The sequence below is a fragment of the Micromys minutus genome, assembly GCF_963924665.1.
Source record: "Micromys minutus genome assembly, chromosome: 11".
NCBI lineage: Eukaryota > Metazoa > Chordata > Mammalia > Rodentia > Muridae > Micromys > Micromys minutus.
The window spans coordinates 15,656,604-15,672,092 of NC_137980.1; the positions used below are offsets into that span (position 1 = coordinate 15,656,604).

At 46.0% G+C, this 15,489-nt stretch overlaps 1 protein-coding gene across 1 annotated transcript in view; it reads left to right on the forward strand.

Annotated features, from left to right (window-relative positions):
- ARSB (arylsulfatase B) overlaps window positions 1-13,857 on the forward strand; it is a gene marked incomplete at its 5' end in the record, with an annotated part of 150,231 nt that extends 136,374 nt beyond the window's left edge. The window contains 2 exons of the mRNA XM_080925708.1: window positions 12,058-12,180; window positions 13,324-13,857. Coding sequence (XP_080781834.1) covers window positions 12,058-12,180; window positions 13,324-13,589 — 389 coding nt within the window. The 3' untranslated portion in view covers window positions 13,590-13,857. The remainder of the gene's footprint in view (window positions 1-12,057; window positions 12,181-13,323) is intronic.
- Window positions 13,858-15,489: the final 1,632 nt, after the last annotated feature.

Here is a 15,489-nt window from a genome sequence, read left to right on the forward strand (position 1 = left end):
CATACACACACACACACACACACACACTACAGAATGGCTCAGCCAGCACAGTCTCAGAGTCTGCCCTTTGGTGAGTCCTGTCACAAGTATGTATGAGGTGCCTCAAAACTGACATACTTTAGGTAGCTCAGGATTGCTTATGTAGAAAGAAGCCAGCTCAGACTTTCTGGGAAGAACCAAGTCTTTGAAAAGCCTTAGGAAAACTATCTGTGGGAATTCGTAACCAAAGGGGACAATTCAAAGCAGACCTACACACTTCAGAGACCATCTGGGCAGGTGTCCCCTGAAACTGAGCGTTCCAAAGCAGACATGAAGACTTGGTGGTAATTCTTTAATATTTCATTCTCTTGAATCAGCTCTAGAGCAATGCAACAATCTTTGCTCACTCTCCCAAACATGCTTTCAGCTTCCCTTGGAGAAAGATCCTGTTCTGGATCTTGGTTCCTGTGAGAGCCTGATAGCTTCTCAGAATATAAAACTTCCTTCATTCAGCTGGGCCACTGCCCGGAGCCAGGGAAGGCAGGAACAAGCCGCCTTGCTATTGGTACCCATGCCTTTGGCACGCAGCACCTCGTGGGTTTCCTTGCACTGATTATAGGGTTTGGGTGACACTGGGCAGTGGATAGCAATACTTTGGGGGCTGTTCTTGGAAGAATGCCACCAGCTTCAGTGCTCTGCACCATGATTGTCACTGCTGCAGCCGGAGTGTGGGTTCCTGGGATCACTGTGGCTATGCCATCCCCAGCAGCTCAGAGAGGCCAGGCCTGCCTGACATCCATCATGGCTGAACCACAAGCAAAGCCCCCTTTCCAAATGAACTATTAAAGCAGTATCATTTCATCCTTGTCCAAAAATGTGCTCAGGGCCCCAGACATGTCTTTCCTGCTCGCTGGGATATAAACGGTGCCACGCAAGAAGGGCTCAGTTCTCAGAGAGGCCTTTGGTTCCTCCGTATGGATCTGTGGTTAGGATTTCACTAAATGCCATGGTGGGGGTTGGGAAGCCTTTTCTTCTTTCATCCTAAGCCAGAAAACAGACGACCCAGCCTATTCTACACTCATCATCTTAATCACAGGCTGAGGGTGAATATTTTTGGTTCATTTCCCTTTTTTATACACACAATGCCTATTTATAACTGTCTGTTGTTAGACTCCATCAATTACTTGGAAACCGTGTATTTAGAGAGAGACAGACTGAGATTGTGAATTGGATGAGTAGCCATCACCCTGCGTTAGATTGGCCCATGAGTGGCAGGATCAGAGTGGAGGCTGTGGTTGGCACATGGATGCTGGGCCAGGACAGGCCATCTGCTAGCACTTTAACTAGAAGATGACAGGACAGAACGCATGCTCTCTGTTCCCGCTGCCTTCTCTGTGTTGCTATAAGCTCGTCGGCCCCCAAGTTCATGTCTCTAAGGGCATTCTGTGCAAGAAGCCAGTGCAGGCTGCGGCCAGGGAAGAGAATCTTGCCTTGTTTAGGAAGAGAAGCTTCCTCCTGCAGCAGATGAGGACAAACACAGCCAGGCATGGCACAGTGAGAGGCCTAGGAACACTCAGCCCTAAATGGGAGGTCGCCATCAAACCCCCTCAGAGCTCAGGGACTGCGGTGGAAGAGGAGGCAGAAAGAGTGGCGGAGCCAGAAGGGATGGAGGACACTAAGAAAGTAAGACCTTCTAAAGCACAAAGGATCCATGCACAGAGAAATGTAGAGACCAAGGCACGAACAGGGCCTAGGGGGTTGCACCAGGAGAAGTGGGCACACTCACACCGCTAACCCAGAGGCAATCTCCAGTTGGTAACCACTTGCAAATGAACGTTTAGTTTTCTCTAGGGGAGTCTCACTGCACAAATAAACTACGCTCAAGGGCCAGCCATGTGCTTATCAGGAGATGCTAACAGAAAACAAACTCAACAGCATCTTTGGAGACTCCTTGTCTCATAATGTCATGTCAGGGCTTTTCCTTTTTTTAATCGTGTTTTAAATTTTGTTTATCTATTTTTATTTATACATATATGTACATATATATATATATTAAGCTTTTTTGTCTCTATTTTTATCCTACAGGTCCTTTGCATATATATATTGTGACTTCCAGTTTAGTGTTTTTCATGAGATTCCCGATCAATATCTGTTTTTTGTGCCTTTTCTAGGATCCTTTATTTTTTTGTTTGTTTTGTCCTATTCCAATGCATTAGTTTTTGTTTTATCTTATTGTATCGTATTCTATTAATACTTGTTTTAATTTAGCACTAATATATTTCATAATATTTTATTATTATTTATTATTGTTTGTTCTCTAATAAGAGACAAAAGTGAATGGCTCCAGATAGGAGAGGAAAGGAGGGGAAACTGAAGGAGTAGAGAGGGGAACTCGAGTAGAGGGGGAACTGGAGGCGTAGAGGGGAAAAGGAGGATAGAGGGGAAAAGGAAAAGTAGAGAGGGAAGAGGAGGAATAGAGGGGGAACTGGAGGCGTAAGAGGGGAAGCTGTAAAGGGATATATAATGTGGGAAAAATCTCATTTTCCATCTTAGAAAAAAAGAGAAGCCCAGTGTCATCAGTGTCTGCATGCTGTCCTGCCATCCAGAGCCCAGGGCTCCTTTCCTGCCTCCTCCTGGTCCTACCGTGCATCAGTCCAGTTCCCAGTTCTCTTTCCTCTGCATCTTTCCCTGCTGCTGTCTGCAGCATCCAATCCTTTGCCCCTTTCCCTGCCTAGACTATATAGTCCTTCCCCTTTAGTTACAGCAGGCAGAAGTTGGGCTAAGGCGCCTGGATGAGGAGTCTGGAACACCAGAGGGGGGAAGGATGCTCATGGGGGCTTCCTGCTGCACTCTTCAATTCAAAGGATTTCCCTGGCTTTTCTACTTCTCTTGGGCCACCAGGCTAACAAAAGGTCTGTGGCATGTGGGCACAAATAAAGGTTAGGGAGCCTGATAAACTGCAGAGAGCAGGAAGGGCTGAAGAGGTTGGACCTTAGTTCATAGCCAAGGCCAAAATTAAGAGATAAATGGTAAATTCCTTGTCTGAAAATGCAGGGCTGGGTGGAAGGGGCAGTGAGTGAGTGAAGCAAGAGGGCCGGATGCTGGCCACGTGGTACCTGGGTCGGTGCTGGGGTTAGAGCCCGAAGGATTCCACAGCAAGAGGAATGTGAGTAGGTGGTAAGATTGAAGTCTAAAATACCTGGTGGGATGTTGAGTTCCAATCAGGAGGAATGAAAAGAATTAAAAGATGAACAGAGAAGGCTGAAAAAGAAAGAAAGGAATCTGGGGCATCTTGGGGTTTCCATTGCTATGAACAGACAACCATGCCCAAGGCAACTCTTATAAGGACAACATTGGGGCTGGCTTACAGGTTCAGAGGTTCAGTCCATTAGCATCATGCAGGAGCATGGCAGCATCTAGGTAGGCATAGTGCAAGAGGAGCTGAGTTCTACATCTTCATCTGAAGGCTGCTGGTAGAAGACCGACTTCTAGGCAGATAGAATGAGGGTCTTAAAGCCCACGCCCACAGTGACAGACCTACTCCAACAAAGCCACACCTTCTAACAGTGGGTCTCCCTGTGCCAATCACATAGAAACCACCACATGAGGAGATGGCTTACTGGATAAAAGCCCTTACATGGAGTAAGGACCAGGGTCCCCATCTTTAGTATCCAGTTAAAACTGGTTAAGCACATCCACTGCTTAAATACTAACACTCAGGACACAGACTCCCAAGACACTGGTTACTGCTAGCTGAGCAGAATGACACACGCCATGTTCAGAGAGACCCTGCCTCAGTAAGTAAAGTAGAGAACACTGAAAGGAGACACTTCTGTATGTACACGTGTCTCATACACACACAGAGGGGGTAGGGGAGGGAGGGAGGGAGGGAGGGAGAGAAGGAAAAAGTACAGGAAGCTGCAAAAGAATGTCAGAATGAGTTCTCGTTGATGGGACCTTTTCTGCGCTCCGTCTGCTCCGAAGGAAGAAGACCTTTGCAAAAAGATAGTCTTTCTGCTAGGATCCCAGGCCGCCTTTTCTCCCCTGTCTGTGCAGTCTTGCTATGTAGCCCAGGCTTAAACTGTCAATCCTCTGGTCTCATCTTCCAAGGTGCTGAGACCACAGGCGTGCGCCATCATGCCTGATCTTCAGGCTTTCATAACCTCCCATATGCATCTTGTCCAGAGCCCAGCCCAGCCTGTGAGCCCTCCCAGGGAAGACATTTTCTCCTTTGGACTCTCCCTGGCAACAAGTGTTTATTGCATATTTTACAATGTGGGGGGTCACACTCTGACTTCTTTTATTCTGAGGGGTTGGTATGTAGTAGCTCCAGTGATCGAGACAGGTATCTGCTTTATAGATAAAATGAATGTATCAAATAAATCATTTCAGGGTTCAGTACAAACTAAACATGACAGTCTACTTTGGATACCAGTGATGGCAGCTTCATTTTTCAGTGCGGTCCTCAGCTGCCAGTTCAGGGCCGGCTTGCTTTCTGTTTCCTGCCTGACATTGCTCAATTGACACTCCTAGCTAGTGTCAGACAGGCCCCAGCTGTTGAGGTTCCCCATAAACAGGCTCCTTTCTGAGTAGACACTGTGCACAATTCAGCAGTGATTAGCACTGAGCTCTGTCTAGGTAGAGCAAGCCACATCACAGTCGTCTTTTCACAAGGACTTTCAGAATACCAACTGCGGACTGAGCAAGTAGGTGTCAGAGAAACTGACTTTGTAAACTGAAAATTATGGACTTAGATTCATTTGAAACACATCATGTGCAATGCACATATAAAAATAATGGGCATTTTTGATTCTCCCCCCCTCCATAGGTAATGAATAACATCTGTAATATCCTTCCCCACCTTTTTCTGATTAGCTTCATGTCTGGCATATTTTTCCTGACACTCCTGTTTCAAGTTGTAAGGATTTCGCCAAGGACAGACAGGATTCTCCGTAAGTCGTGTGGGTGTAACAGAAAACTTGCACTAATCTGGTGAAAGTCCAGGAAGGAACCGGCTGTCTAATGGCAGGCAGGCCGCCCCTGCTAAGTGTTTTTACAGTCGGAGCTTTACCACACCCTGAACTTCACTCTCTCCTTGTGTCCTCACCTATAGGAGGAAATGGACACAGAATGGGGTTGGGGAGTGGGGAAGGAAAAACAGAACTGTTGCTAAGTCCTCTGTGATTGGACAGGGGTCTAGCAGTCTTCCCCACTACTTCCTCCTTTGGGGGTACCCTCCTTTTGTCTCCCCAGCACCAACACCTCTCCTTTCCTGTTCTCTCTCCTCTCTTCCTTCTAGTCCAGTCTCTGCCTTCCAGCATAACTGAACAGGGCCACATGTGCACCCATGGTCTACACACACCAAGTCCTCATCCCTTGGCGCTGACTATGTCATAACTGGTGTGGAAGAGATGATATTCTGAAGGGATGAACTACTGAAACAATACCACCCCCTCCCTCAAAAAACAGGAATTTCCCTAGAAATCTCATGCTGGGAGGAGGAAAAGGGACCAGACAGAAGGGAACTAATGACATGTCTCCCTGAAAGGGATTTCACAGTTTCAACAACTTGTCAGACCGCCTTACAGGATGAGATTAAACCCAGATACTGATGGGTCAGCAGTGGGTGGGACCACACCTTTCCTGGGGTTACTTAGATGTGGGTATTCTTGGTTCTTTGTTTGAACTTGATCCCACTTCAGAAACCTGAAGGAAGACTGGAGGCTGTCCCTCCACCTCGGCCTTCTTCATGATCCGGCCACATCAGATGGATCTTTTTCTGATTACTGATTTCCATTCGGTTCTTTTCATTGGCTTACTGAAGACAAGTGTCTAGCTCTGCCTTTCACTCATAGACTAGGACTCCTAAGTTCCAAAACAGTGTGGCCTCACTAAGCACTTGACCCTCTCACTTGACTTCAAGCAAATACAAAAAAGATTCTTGAGTCTGTCCAGCTTTTTTCTCCAAATTTATACACGAATGAGAGTTGTCCTTCTGAGGTGGTCCGTGGTGTCATTGTGACAGTCTGTGAGACTAAGTTTGAAAAACCAAACTCAAAACAACAACAAGCAAGTGAAGAGCCACAGCTGTGCCCACGACTTGTAGTGAGCCGGAGCAGCAAGCCCCTTCCGTGAGACCGATTCCAGTCACATGGTTAGGTATTTCAAACAACCTCAAGAAAATCCTGATGAAGCCATCTGAGTTTCAGTGGGAACTGTGAAATGACAGTTTCTGATGCCTAAGTGTACAGACATGACAGGGTCTACCACATTACATGTCACATTCCTACCCCACACCTCAACTCACACACAAAAAAATAATACTAAAAACCTTAGCAGTGCCTGCCTGCCCCTCAGCTTCATGCTAGCCACCGTTTCTTTAGGGGACGCCTTCCTTCTCTCTCCACCTGCACTAATCAGGACTCCCCACTTCAGTATTCCTAGAGTCCCTGCTGCCCACACTCACCCCTGTTGCTTATACACAATTGTCTTTCTTTACCTGTCTGTACCCAGAGGCAGCACTATATAAAGTCCCAGGCACCATCCCTAGTCTGTCTGTCTGTCTGTCTGTCTGTCTCCCTCCCTCCCACTCTCTCTCTCTCTCTCTCTCTCTCTCTCTCTCTCTCTCTCTCTCTCTCTCTCTCACACACACACACACACACACACACACACACACACACACACAGGTCAACTGAGTAAATGAATCTCTAAGGGAGAAATGGCTGCATGTAGTTCTATGCTCTCTTCTCTCTGTTCTCTTCCTTTCCTGTCTGATTCCTAAGTAATCAGGAAGACATTTATTTCTTCCTGGGGATGTGCAAATAGTTAACAGGCCCGCTTGGGATGATGTTTTGCAAGAGGGTGAGAAAGAACTCCCCAAGATGGTGATTGTCTGGTTCTGGGGACAGTCACTCACAACAGCAATAAGTGTAGATACAGTAAAAAGAAATTTGTATTTGAGGGATGGAGGATACGTGTCCCCGAGGTGCCCACAGAAGGCAGGATGAAAACATTGGGCTGGGTAATTTAAAGAAGCGTTACAGTTACTGCAGCCCGACCTCTAAGGAACTGCCTGGTTGAACATCAAGTCCTCTGGGGGACCGTCCTACAGCAGTAACTATATAACATCAGCTCAGCGGATGCTGATAAAGATGGTACCATTAGATCTCCGGGGCAGAAAGAGGGCCAGGAACCTTGGTCAGCTTGTGCCAGATGATAGGCTATGGCTGAGCTGGCTGGGCTCAGAGTTGGGTGTCAGGGTGACTGCAGGCCCCAGCTGGTCCCAGTCTACTGAAGAATGGAAAACCACTGCTCTGCTTCACTGTTTCCATCTGGGACCTGACCTGTGATATCAAATATAAAATGTGGGTCATGAGTTCCCTGTGTAAATTCCTAACAACACCCTGTTCCCATGGCAACTGGTTCAGAGCCCACAGTTGGTACAGGGCTGGACAGCTGAAAGCACCTTGACTTTAATGGTTGCCAACCACAGGTCATAGGTTCAAAAGAGATGAAGATGACTTCTTATAGTTTATTGGTTCAGTCCATGCTCCTTGTCCAATAGCAACTGCATGGTGATTCAAAAGCCACGCAAGCTAGGTCTTCACACTCATGGTGCCTGAGGCTCACCACCCATAGACTCTGGTTTGGTCTCACATTCATCCTCTTAGCTGGACAGTCTTTTTATACTTGTTCGACATAGAATGAAACAGAGACAGAATAGTGCAGTGACTTATTTTGGTGGCAAAAAGCAGTTGTAAAGGCCTCTAACGTACACTTTGGTATCTGGGTTCTCTCTTAGAACTACAGGGTAGCGGGGTGTGGGATCCATTAAAATCTTCACAGCTCTCCTCATTCTTGAAGCTAGTGAAGAGGCCACTGTGGCTCTTTTCATCGTTAGAAGTTAACCAGAGTAACCCAGCAAAGCATCAGAGTGGGCCAGCAAAGTATCAGCCCAGGGCAGGGTGGAGGGTGGGGGTTGTTCTAGCCAGCATATTATTTAAAAAACTATTCTTAGGGAGAAAACTTCTGTGTTTGGATTTGTAATGATTTTTTAAAAACAAACAAGACAGCAGTGTTCACACTAACGTCTGGATGTGTAAGGCTCTGCCACACAGTAAGATGAAAGCATGACCTTGGCCAAGCCCACAGTGACTGGGACATAAACTGTGAGCACCCTGAAGATGGGAGCCACATGTGCTGAGACTCTCTATCAAGCTTCAGCCTGTGTGAGGTTGGGTCTGGTGGGAGAAGCCATCCCCAGCATGACGCCTCTCACCAGCCAGCATAAGAAGGTGCTTGAACTTCACCTAGAATTTGGGTTCTTTAAACTTGACCAGGAAGAAACGATCAACCACTCTAATGGTTAACATAAGTTAAACTTCAATATAAACTGTAAGAGATATTTAAAGGTCTGGAGAGATAGCTTAAGGGTTAAGAACAAGACTTCTCTTCTTGAAGACCTGGATTCAATGCCCAGAATCCACATGGCGGCTCATAGTTGTCTCTAACTCTAAGCCCAGGGGATCTGATGCTCACAGGTACAGATATACACACAAGCAAAGCACTCACATGCATAAAATAAGAATAATTTTTAAAAGGAGACGTTTGATCCACATAACTAGTAAACAGCCCTCTCCCAACAAGCAAACAGACCTGACAGAATTTCAAATGAGAAACTACTTGAACAACCAGATTTCTGAAAGAGCCAACATTTGCTACACATCACCAAGGAGAATATTGCACTGTTAGTAAATGAGCACACATCCTGACTGAAGATGGATCCAACACTCGGGAGCCAGAGGGGTCTCTGTGAGTTCTAGGCTTGTTCTACACAGTGAGTTTCAGGATACTACTAAGACTCTATCTCTAAACCAGGAAAAAGAAAATAAAAAAACAAAGATGGCAAAGTGATAAAGCAAATGGGGTCAGTCAGAATGAATTTTTAAACTGCTCTTTGTAAACCATGAAATAATTAAAAGCAAAGAGATTCATGGATTGACATGCTGAGGCATTTTGCCTAATGAATTTAAACAGCCATGGGGAATTACGTGCACATATATAATTACAGAACTCTAAAGAGGAAACGATAGTTGTATACAGCATGTGTAGTAACACACATGTGTAAAGTATGGCACAGTGCTATGCATACTCCTCGGCACACACACATGGACCTGTGCTTTAAAATAGTTGAGGAGGCCCAGAAGCAACGGGAGCAACAGCAGTGGAACAGACAACTGGATAAGGACAAAGGATATTTCAACTGGGTCTCGTTGCCCAGTTTCTTTTGTTAAAAAAGAAGATGTGGGGCTGGGGTGGCTCTGTGGGTAAAGGCACCTACGGGAGACAACCTAAGTTCAGTCTCCTGTATCCATATGATGGAGGGAGAGAAATAACTTTCCAGTGTTCTCTGATCTCCACATACCAGAGTAACACACACACACACACACACACACACACATACACCTGTGCACACACAAACACACACATACACACAAACTAACAAATTCATGTAAAATAAATAAAATGTAGTAGAAGTTTCTGAAGGAAATGTGGCAAAACATTAACATCCGTCTGTGTGGTGACGGTTCTAGGGAGCTCGTATCCTTTGACGTGTTCTCTGCGTTCAGTCACTCAAAAAAAGGAAACTAAAGCTGAGATAATAGTATCATTCATCACTTAGCCCTAGACTCGTTGTTTAGGTATTTTTGGTTCCTGTTTGTTTTAAGGGAAAAAATGTATATAAATGTAAGTAGTGCTGAGATATCAGTTCCTTCCTTCCGTTTATATTCACAGAATCATGCTTGTTTTATTTAATACCCAAAATGTTTGATATCAAAATATGCCCTTTATACAAACTCGTGAGTGAGCTGAGAGGATTCACTGTTTTGGCACAGCCTGTGTTCCATGAACCCCCTTCCTGGATGCACATCCCCACCTGTCCTCATCACTAGAAGCATCCGTTTGTGTTACGGCCAAAATATTTGCAAGCAAAGAAGCAAGAAACCAATCAGGTTTTCCTTGTCGGTGCCTAGTAAGACTGAAACCGCCGATGTGTCTGGATCAGTGCCCAGACTGACAAGGGACAGGACTGTCACCTTTTTCATGGCCTGTTGAGCCAGTGCCAAACCCTACATCAAATCCAGGGAACTCTGAAGCTCTGTAGGACGTGACACAATACACAAAGTCTGTTGTTTGTTGTCGTTTGGCTGGCCTGGTCTTGAACTCCCACACGCCATGCATCTCCTTGGTGCGGTGTGGACTTCCTTGTTTTGGTTGGTGTTCAGGCAGGTGCTGGAACCTTGACCATGACAGGCACGGGCTCTGCAGGTAAGCTACACCCCCAGCCCTGTTTCCTTTCATTGCTTTTTGAGGCTGTACTTTTACAGGCATAACCACACAGTGTGGCACTTACTTACTAGGCTGTCTACTTGTTCAATATAACAAGGGGACCTTCTGAAGTGTCCCCAGGACAATTGTCTTGACTATATCTGAAAAGTTAAGAAAGGAGCATGAAGTAAAACAGAACAAATAGTATTCAGTGAGGTCCAAAAGTTGAAGCTTATAGATATGTAAATATGTATTCAGGGTCATGAGTGAATCCGTCGATTGCCATCATGGGTCAAACAATGTCCTCAGCTAAAGGGTCTTCACTTAAGCAGATGAGAGAAGAAGTTAGCCAAAAATAACAGACTGAGTGTGCTCAGCTGAGACTCTTTCCTGGGCCTAAGTTGAGAGTCAGCATGTGTCCTGGATGTTTATAAACAGTCTGAGCTTCACCATGTGCTCTGAAGAAGCCCTGAGACTGTCCATAAGCTCAGTCACTTAGGCTAAATGAAAGCCAAGTGACCCGAAACCATGTTCTCTAGAGGCAGTTTCATCCATACAAAGGTGATAACTTAGCTCAGTCTGTCTGGCTCTTAATTGGTTCTATACTCAAGAAGTGGGGTGGGGGGATGAATTGTATTAATAACTGCTCCCTCAGGAAACTTGAAAATGATAAATTACTATAATCCACGTGTCTTAGTTAGGCTTCCCTTTGCTGTGAAGAGTTGCCATGACCAAAGCAACTCTTACAAAGGAAAACATTTAGTTGGGCCTGGCTTACAGGTTCAGAGGGTTACAGAGCCCATTACCATCATGACAAGAAGCATGGCAGTGTGCAGGCAGACACGGTGCTGGAAGAGCTGAGAGTTCTCCACCTTGATCTAAAGGCAACAGGAGACTGACTTCCTCAGGCAGCCAGGAAGAGGTTCTCTAATTCCACTCTGGGGACAGCTTGAACACCAGAAGACCTTGAAGCCCATCCCCACAGTGATACACTTCCCCCAACAAGGTCACACCTCCTAATAGTGCCATGCCCTATGGGCCAAGCATTCAAACACTTAAGCCTATGGGGGCTAAACCTATTCAAACTACTTCATGTACTCAAACTGTTCATATACTCATAATTATTCGGTTGAGTAGTTACAAACGTTACTCACTAGTGTTTAAATCTCGTGAATAGTTTAAAGAGAAGTGCCTCTGTAGTTTTATCCTTAACCTCTCTCAGCTTGAGAGAGACTTTAATAAAATGTGCATTTTATAATTTTTATGTACTATCTGCAAAGGCACAAGCAGTCACAGAAAATGTATTTCACTTACACATTTAAGAGGAAAAGGAACACACATGTGCACACACGCATGCACACATGCTCATACACATGCTTGTGCACACACATGGACACACACATACATGCTCATGCTTGTGCACACAACCACTGCCCAGCTCAGTTGCCGTAACAGACACTGATATGCACATGGCCTCTGCGTGTTGGCGGGAGGCAGTGATTTTAAGGATGAATTAGTTTTCTAATCTCCTTGGGATTTCCTTTATGTTTGTGGTGGTTTATGACTGACATCTAACGTAGCTATGCTTTCTGTTTGTATTTAATAAAAGATTTGTCTCTGTGGCGCGACATGCATTTGTACCCTGGTGTTGAACAAAAGCTACTGTTCTGCAAGAAGGATATAAAATGTTGATTTATAAAGACACAGGCCAATAACAGCAATCTAACTCTTCCAAACTATTTCTTCCAGGTCCTGGCAAGAACATGACTACAGCAAAGAAGGATTCCTTTCCTTTAGAACGTCCTGCCTTTAACACATCTATCCATGCCGGGATCAGATACAAAAATTGGAAACTCCTCACGGGTTACCCAGGTAGCATGCTTAGCTCCCTTCCTGCAGCCGCCAGAGTAGGGCTGTGTCTTCAACCCATCCTCTGGGACTTTATTCCCAGGGCTGTTTCCATAGAAAGGGAAGTCCTCATCCTCCTCAGGCTCCCTGCCAACGCCTCGGTTTGCCCAGACATCTGACATGTCAGCTAGTCCTTCAGATCTTTTACAGTCCCTGCAGCTCTTAAGAAAGCAGCTATCTGCTTGTGGTTTCATGGCCGCCTTTTAAGCCTCTGTCTGGTCCATATTACACAACTTCTGTTGTCGGCCTAAGTAGACTTCCCACCAAACAGAACAGTGAGAGAAAGCTCAGCAAAATGAGGGCTGACTTTCTTTCTTTCTTCTTCTTCTTCTTCTTCTTCTTCTTCTTCTTCTTCTTCTTCTTCTTCTTCTTCTTCTTCTTCTTCTTCTTCTTCTTCTTCTTCTTCTTCTTCTTCTTCTTCTTCTTCTTCTTCTTCATCTCTGAAACTGCAGGGTGGAGGAAAGTCTTCAGCTGCTCATTCCGACCCTCCTCTGAGTTGTTTTCCTCTGTCGTGGGGAGAAGAGGAGACAATCCCACTTCGTGAACATACATGAATTTTTAGACACGTGTGACTGTCAAACATGGCACACCCAGGCAACTGTAGATATTCACCAGGGCTCTGGCTGCGGCACGAGTGTGCTTCCCTGTTCTGTAAATGTGCCATATTTACACAGGCTCTGATGCAGTGTAGCAATGCTAAGCTTATGAGTGTTCGTGGTCTTTACAATGACAGCTCATTGTTTGGGATTGTCCCCTGTGTTGCAAGAGATCTTAGAATTGCTGTGCTGTTTGCTTGATAACAGGAGTACCCTCCTGCCCCCCAGGCATTGTGACAACTAAGACCCCTGGCCTGCCACCACCCCACACATAGATTTTAATGTCCCTTCTTTTTACAAGAAGGGACTTGTGGCTGTAGGGTGGGAACCATTATGGTATGGAAATTCCATTCTGAGACAAATCTAGACTCAACACCAAGAGGCACATATCTTTTGTTTGTTTATTTATGTATGACCATACCCACAAGCCAGGGAAGCCTTGTCCCTAGATTCCTGAGATTAGAACCCACAAAAGTGTTTCTCCCCAACTAAAGTTTAATTTCCTTGCCAGGCTGTGGTTACTGGTTCCCACCACCATCCCAGTCCAACGAGTCTGAGATACCTTTAGTGGACCCACTAACCAAGACTCTCTGGCTCTTTAATATCGATTGGGACCCCGAAGAAAGACACGACGTGTCCCAGGAGCATCCCCACATCGTCCGGAGCCTTCTTTCCCGCCTACAGTACTACCACGAACATTCTGTGCCTTCTTACTTCCCACCTTTGGACCCCCGCTGTGATCCCAAGAGCACTGGTGTGTGGAGCCCCTGGATGTAGGGCTCTGGGGGAGGAGCACATTTCTGTGCAGGCTAGACCTCACGTTCCTACTCTCCTGGCTTCTCTTCTTTATCACCCCCTGTCACCTGGCCCTCATACTACACAACCCACCAAAGGAGTCCAATTTCAACCCACGGTACATTCTTTAAAGCCAGTAAAATCTGGAAGGATCCTGCTGTTGGCTGGAGTTGGCGTCTGGGGGCCAGGGTGGTTGGGTTCATCCTGCATCCAATGCAGCAGACGCTGGGAACTTGACATGGGAAGTTATCCCTGAGTCCTGGAGGCCAGGGCAGCTGGTTCTCTTTACTTCACAAGTCAGCTGTTAGAACTCCCTCTGCTAACAACCGGTTTTATTGGCAAGACACATTTCTTGTAACAAAGACAGGGAACAAATTGCTGGTGGTTCTGTTGGCTGTGAGGGCTATCTGTCTGTGAGATCTTGTTTTAGGCTTTCCATATCCATGACTCGTCTGCTAACTGTTTGCTCACTCATCTCCCTGTGGAACAAAAAGCCCATTGCAGTAAGCCAGCATGGAGTAATGCCTGCACCTTGGTTTTGCTTTCCACTATAAGTAAATGTGTTTTTATCCTCCCTTCTCCCCCCACACACACTATTGCTAATTCTGTCTAGACTCCTGCTGCCCAGCTTATGTGGCTCTGTTCCTGTCATGCCTTTAGACTTCACTGTCCTGTGCCAGAGGTCTCCCCCCTCTCCCCGTCCACCCATTCTGAGCTTTGGGATAGTCCTAAGCCCTGTCCAGAGTAGGTGGACTGGTCATTCTGTGTTCATGCTTAAGGGAGTTGTGGGTCTGTGGCATCTGCTCAGAAGGTTTATCCTCACTTCATGGAATCCGTCAAGATGCAGCTATTATCTCCCAGTATACCGTGGTCTATGCTGCTTTTTCAAGCAGTGGCGAGAAAGACCAGGATAACACATACCTCTTTGCCCTGAGATGACAGATAGAAGGAGCAGTCTGAGAAAGAAGGATGTCTGGCACGTTGGCCTTGGTAATCAGAGGAGACACCTTCCATGGCCCTATCATTCTGTTTCCTTGCCTTCTTTGCTCTGGGGTTCTGGGGTTGAAGAATGAGGAAACACTATTTGACCTTCCACCCTTTCTCAGACCCTTTTACATCCCATTGATGTGCGTCCATGTAGATCCACCTAAGGGAGCGCCAAACCCAGTGGTACTTCTCAGCAAGGCCTCCTTGTTCAGTTTATCACCAATAGGTGTCCAGTCCTCTTTTCAAATGAATGAATGAACAGAGTAAAGGAGAAAGTCACCATGAGCTGTACTAGTCCAGTGAGCTGACTGTAAGGACAGTATAAATGTTCTCCAGCCCTTACTACCCTGTCTTCACGATGTCCCTTCCCACCTCTGCGCTGGCAGGAGAACATGTGTATCTGGACAGTCAGTGACCGGAAGGTCTGTGATGTCCTCTGCAGGTGGGCAAAGGAGAATTCTGCTTTTGCCAACCATCTCCCTTGCCATCCTTCGCTGAGCACTAGAAATTAAAACCGACAAATAATATGCTATGTGCAGCCATCTTCAGGTCAGTGGAGGCATTTCCTGGTCCTTAATCGTCTGTATTTTATTATGGTGAGAGTATTCTAAGAAAATGGTGCTACGGCCAATGACATTGTTTACCAACCTTTACCCAGCTGGGCTGGCATGTGGCCATCAGACCACTTTATTTCAAAGACTGTGGCAGAGTCTAGGTGACAAGAGTCTGGATGCTCGCCCTGTACCCTTCTTCTTTAGCTATAGGTGGCCTCTAGTGTTCTGAGACTGACGGTTACTACTTCACAACACCTACTTGATCTTAGTATTCTCAGGACAGCTCTCCCCAGTTGTAGCTGTGATTGGGGGCTATATTTGGAACGTTAACATACTAATGG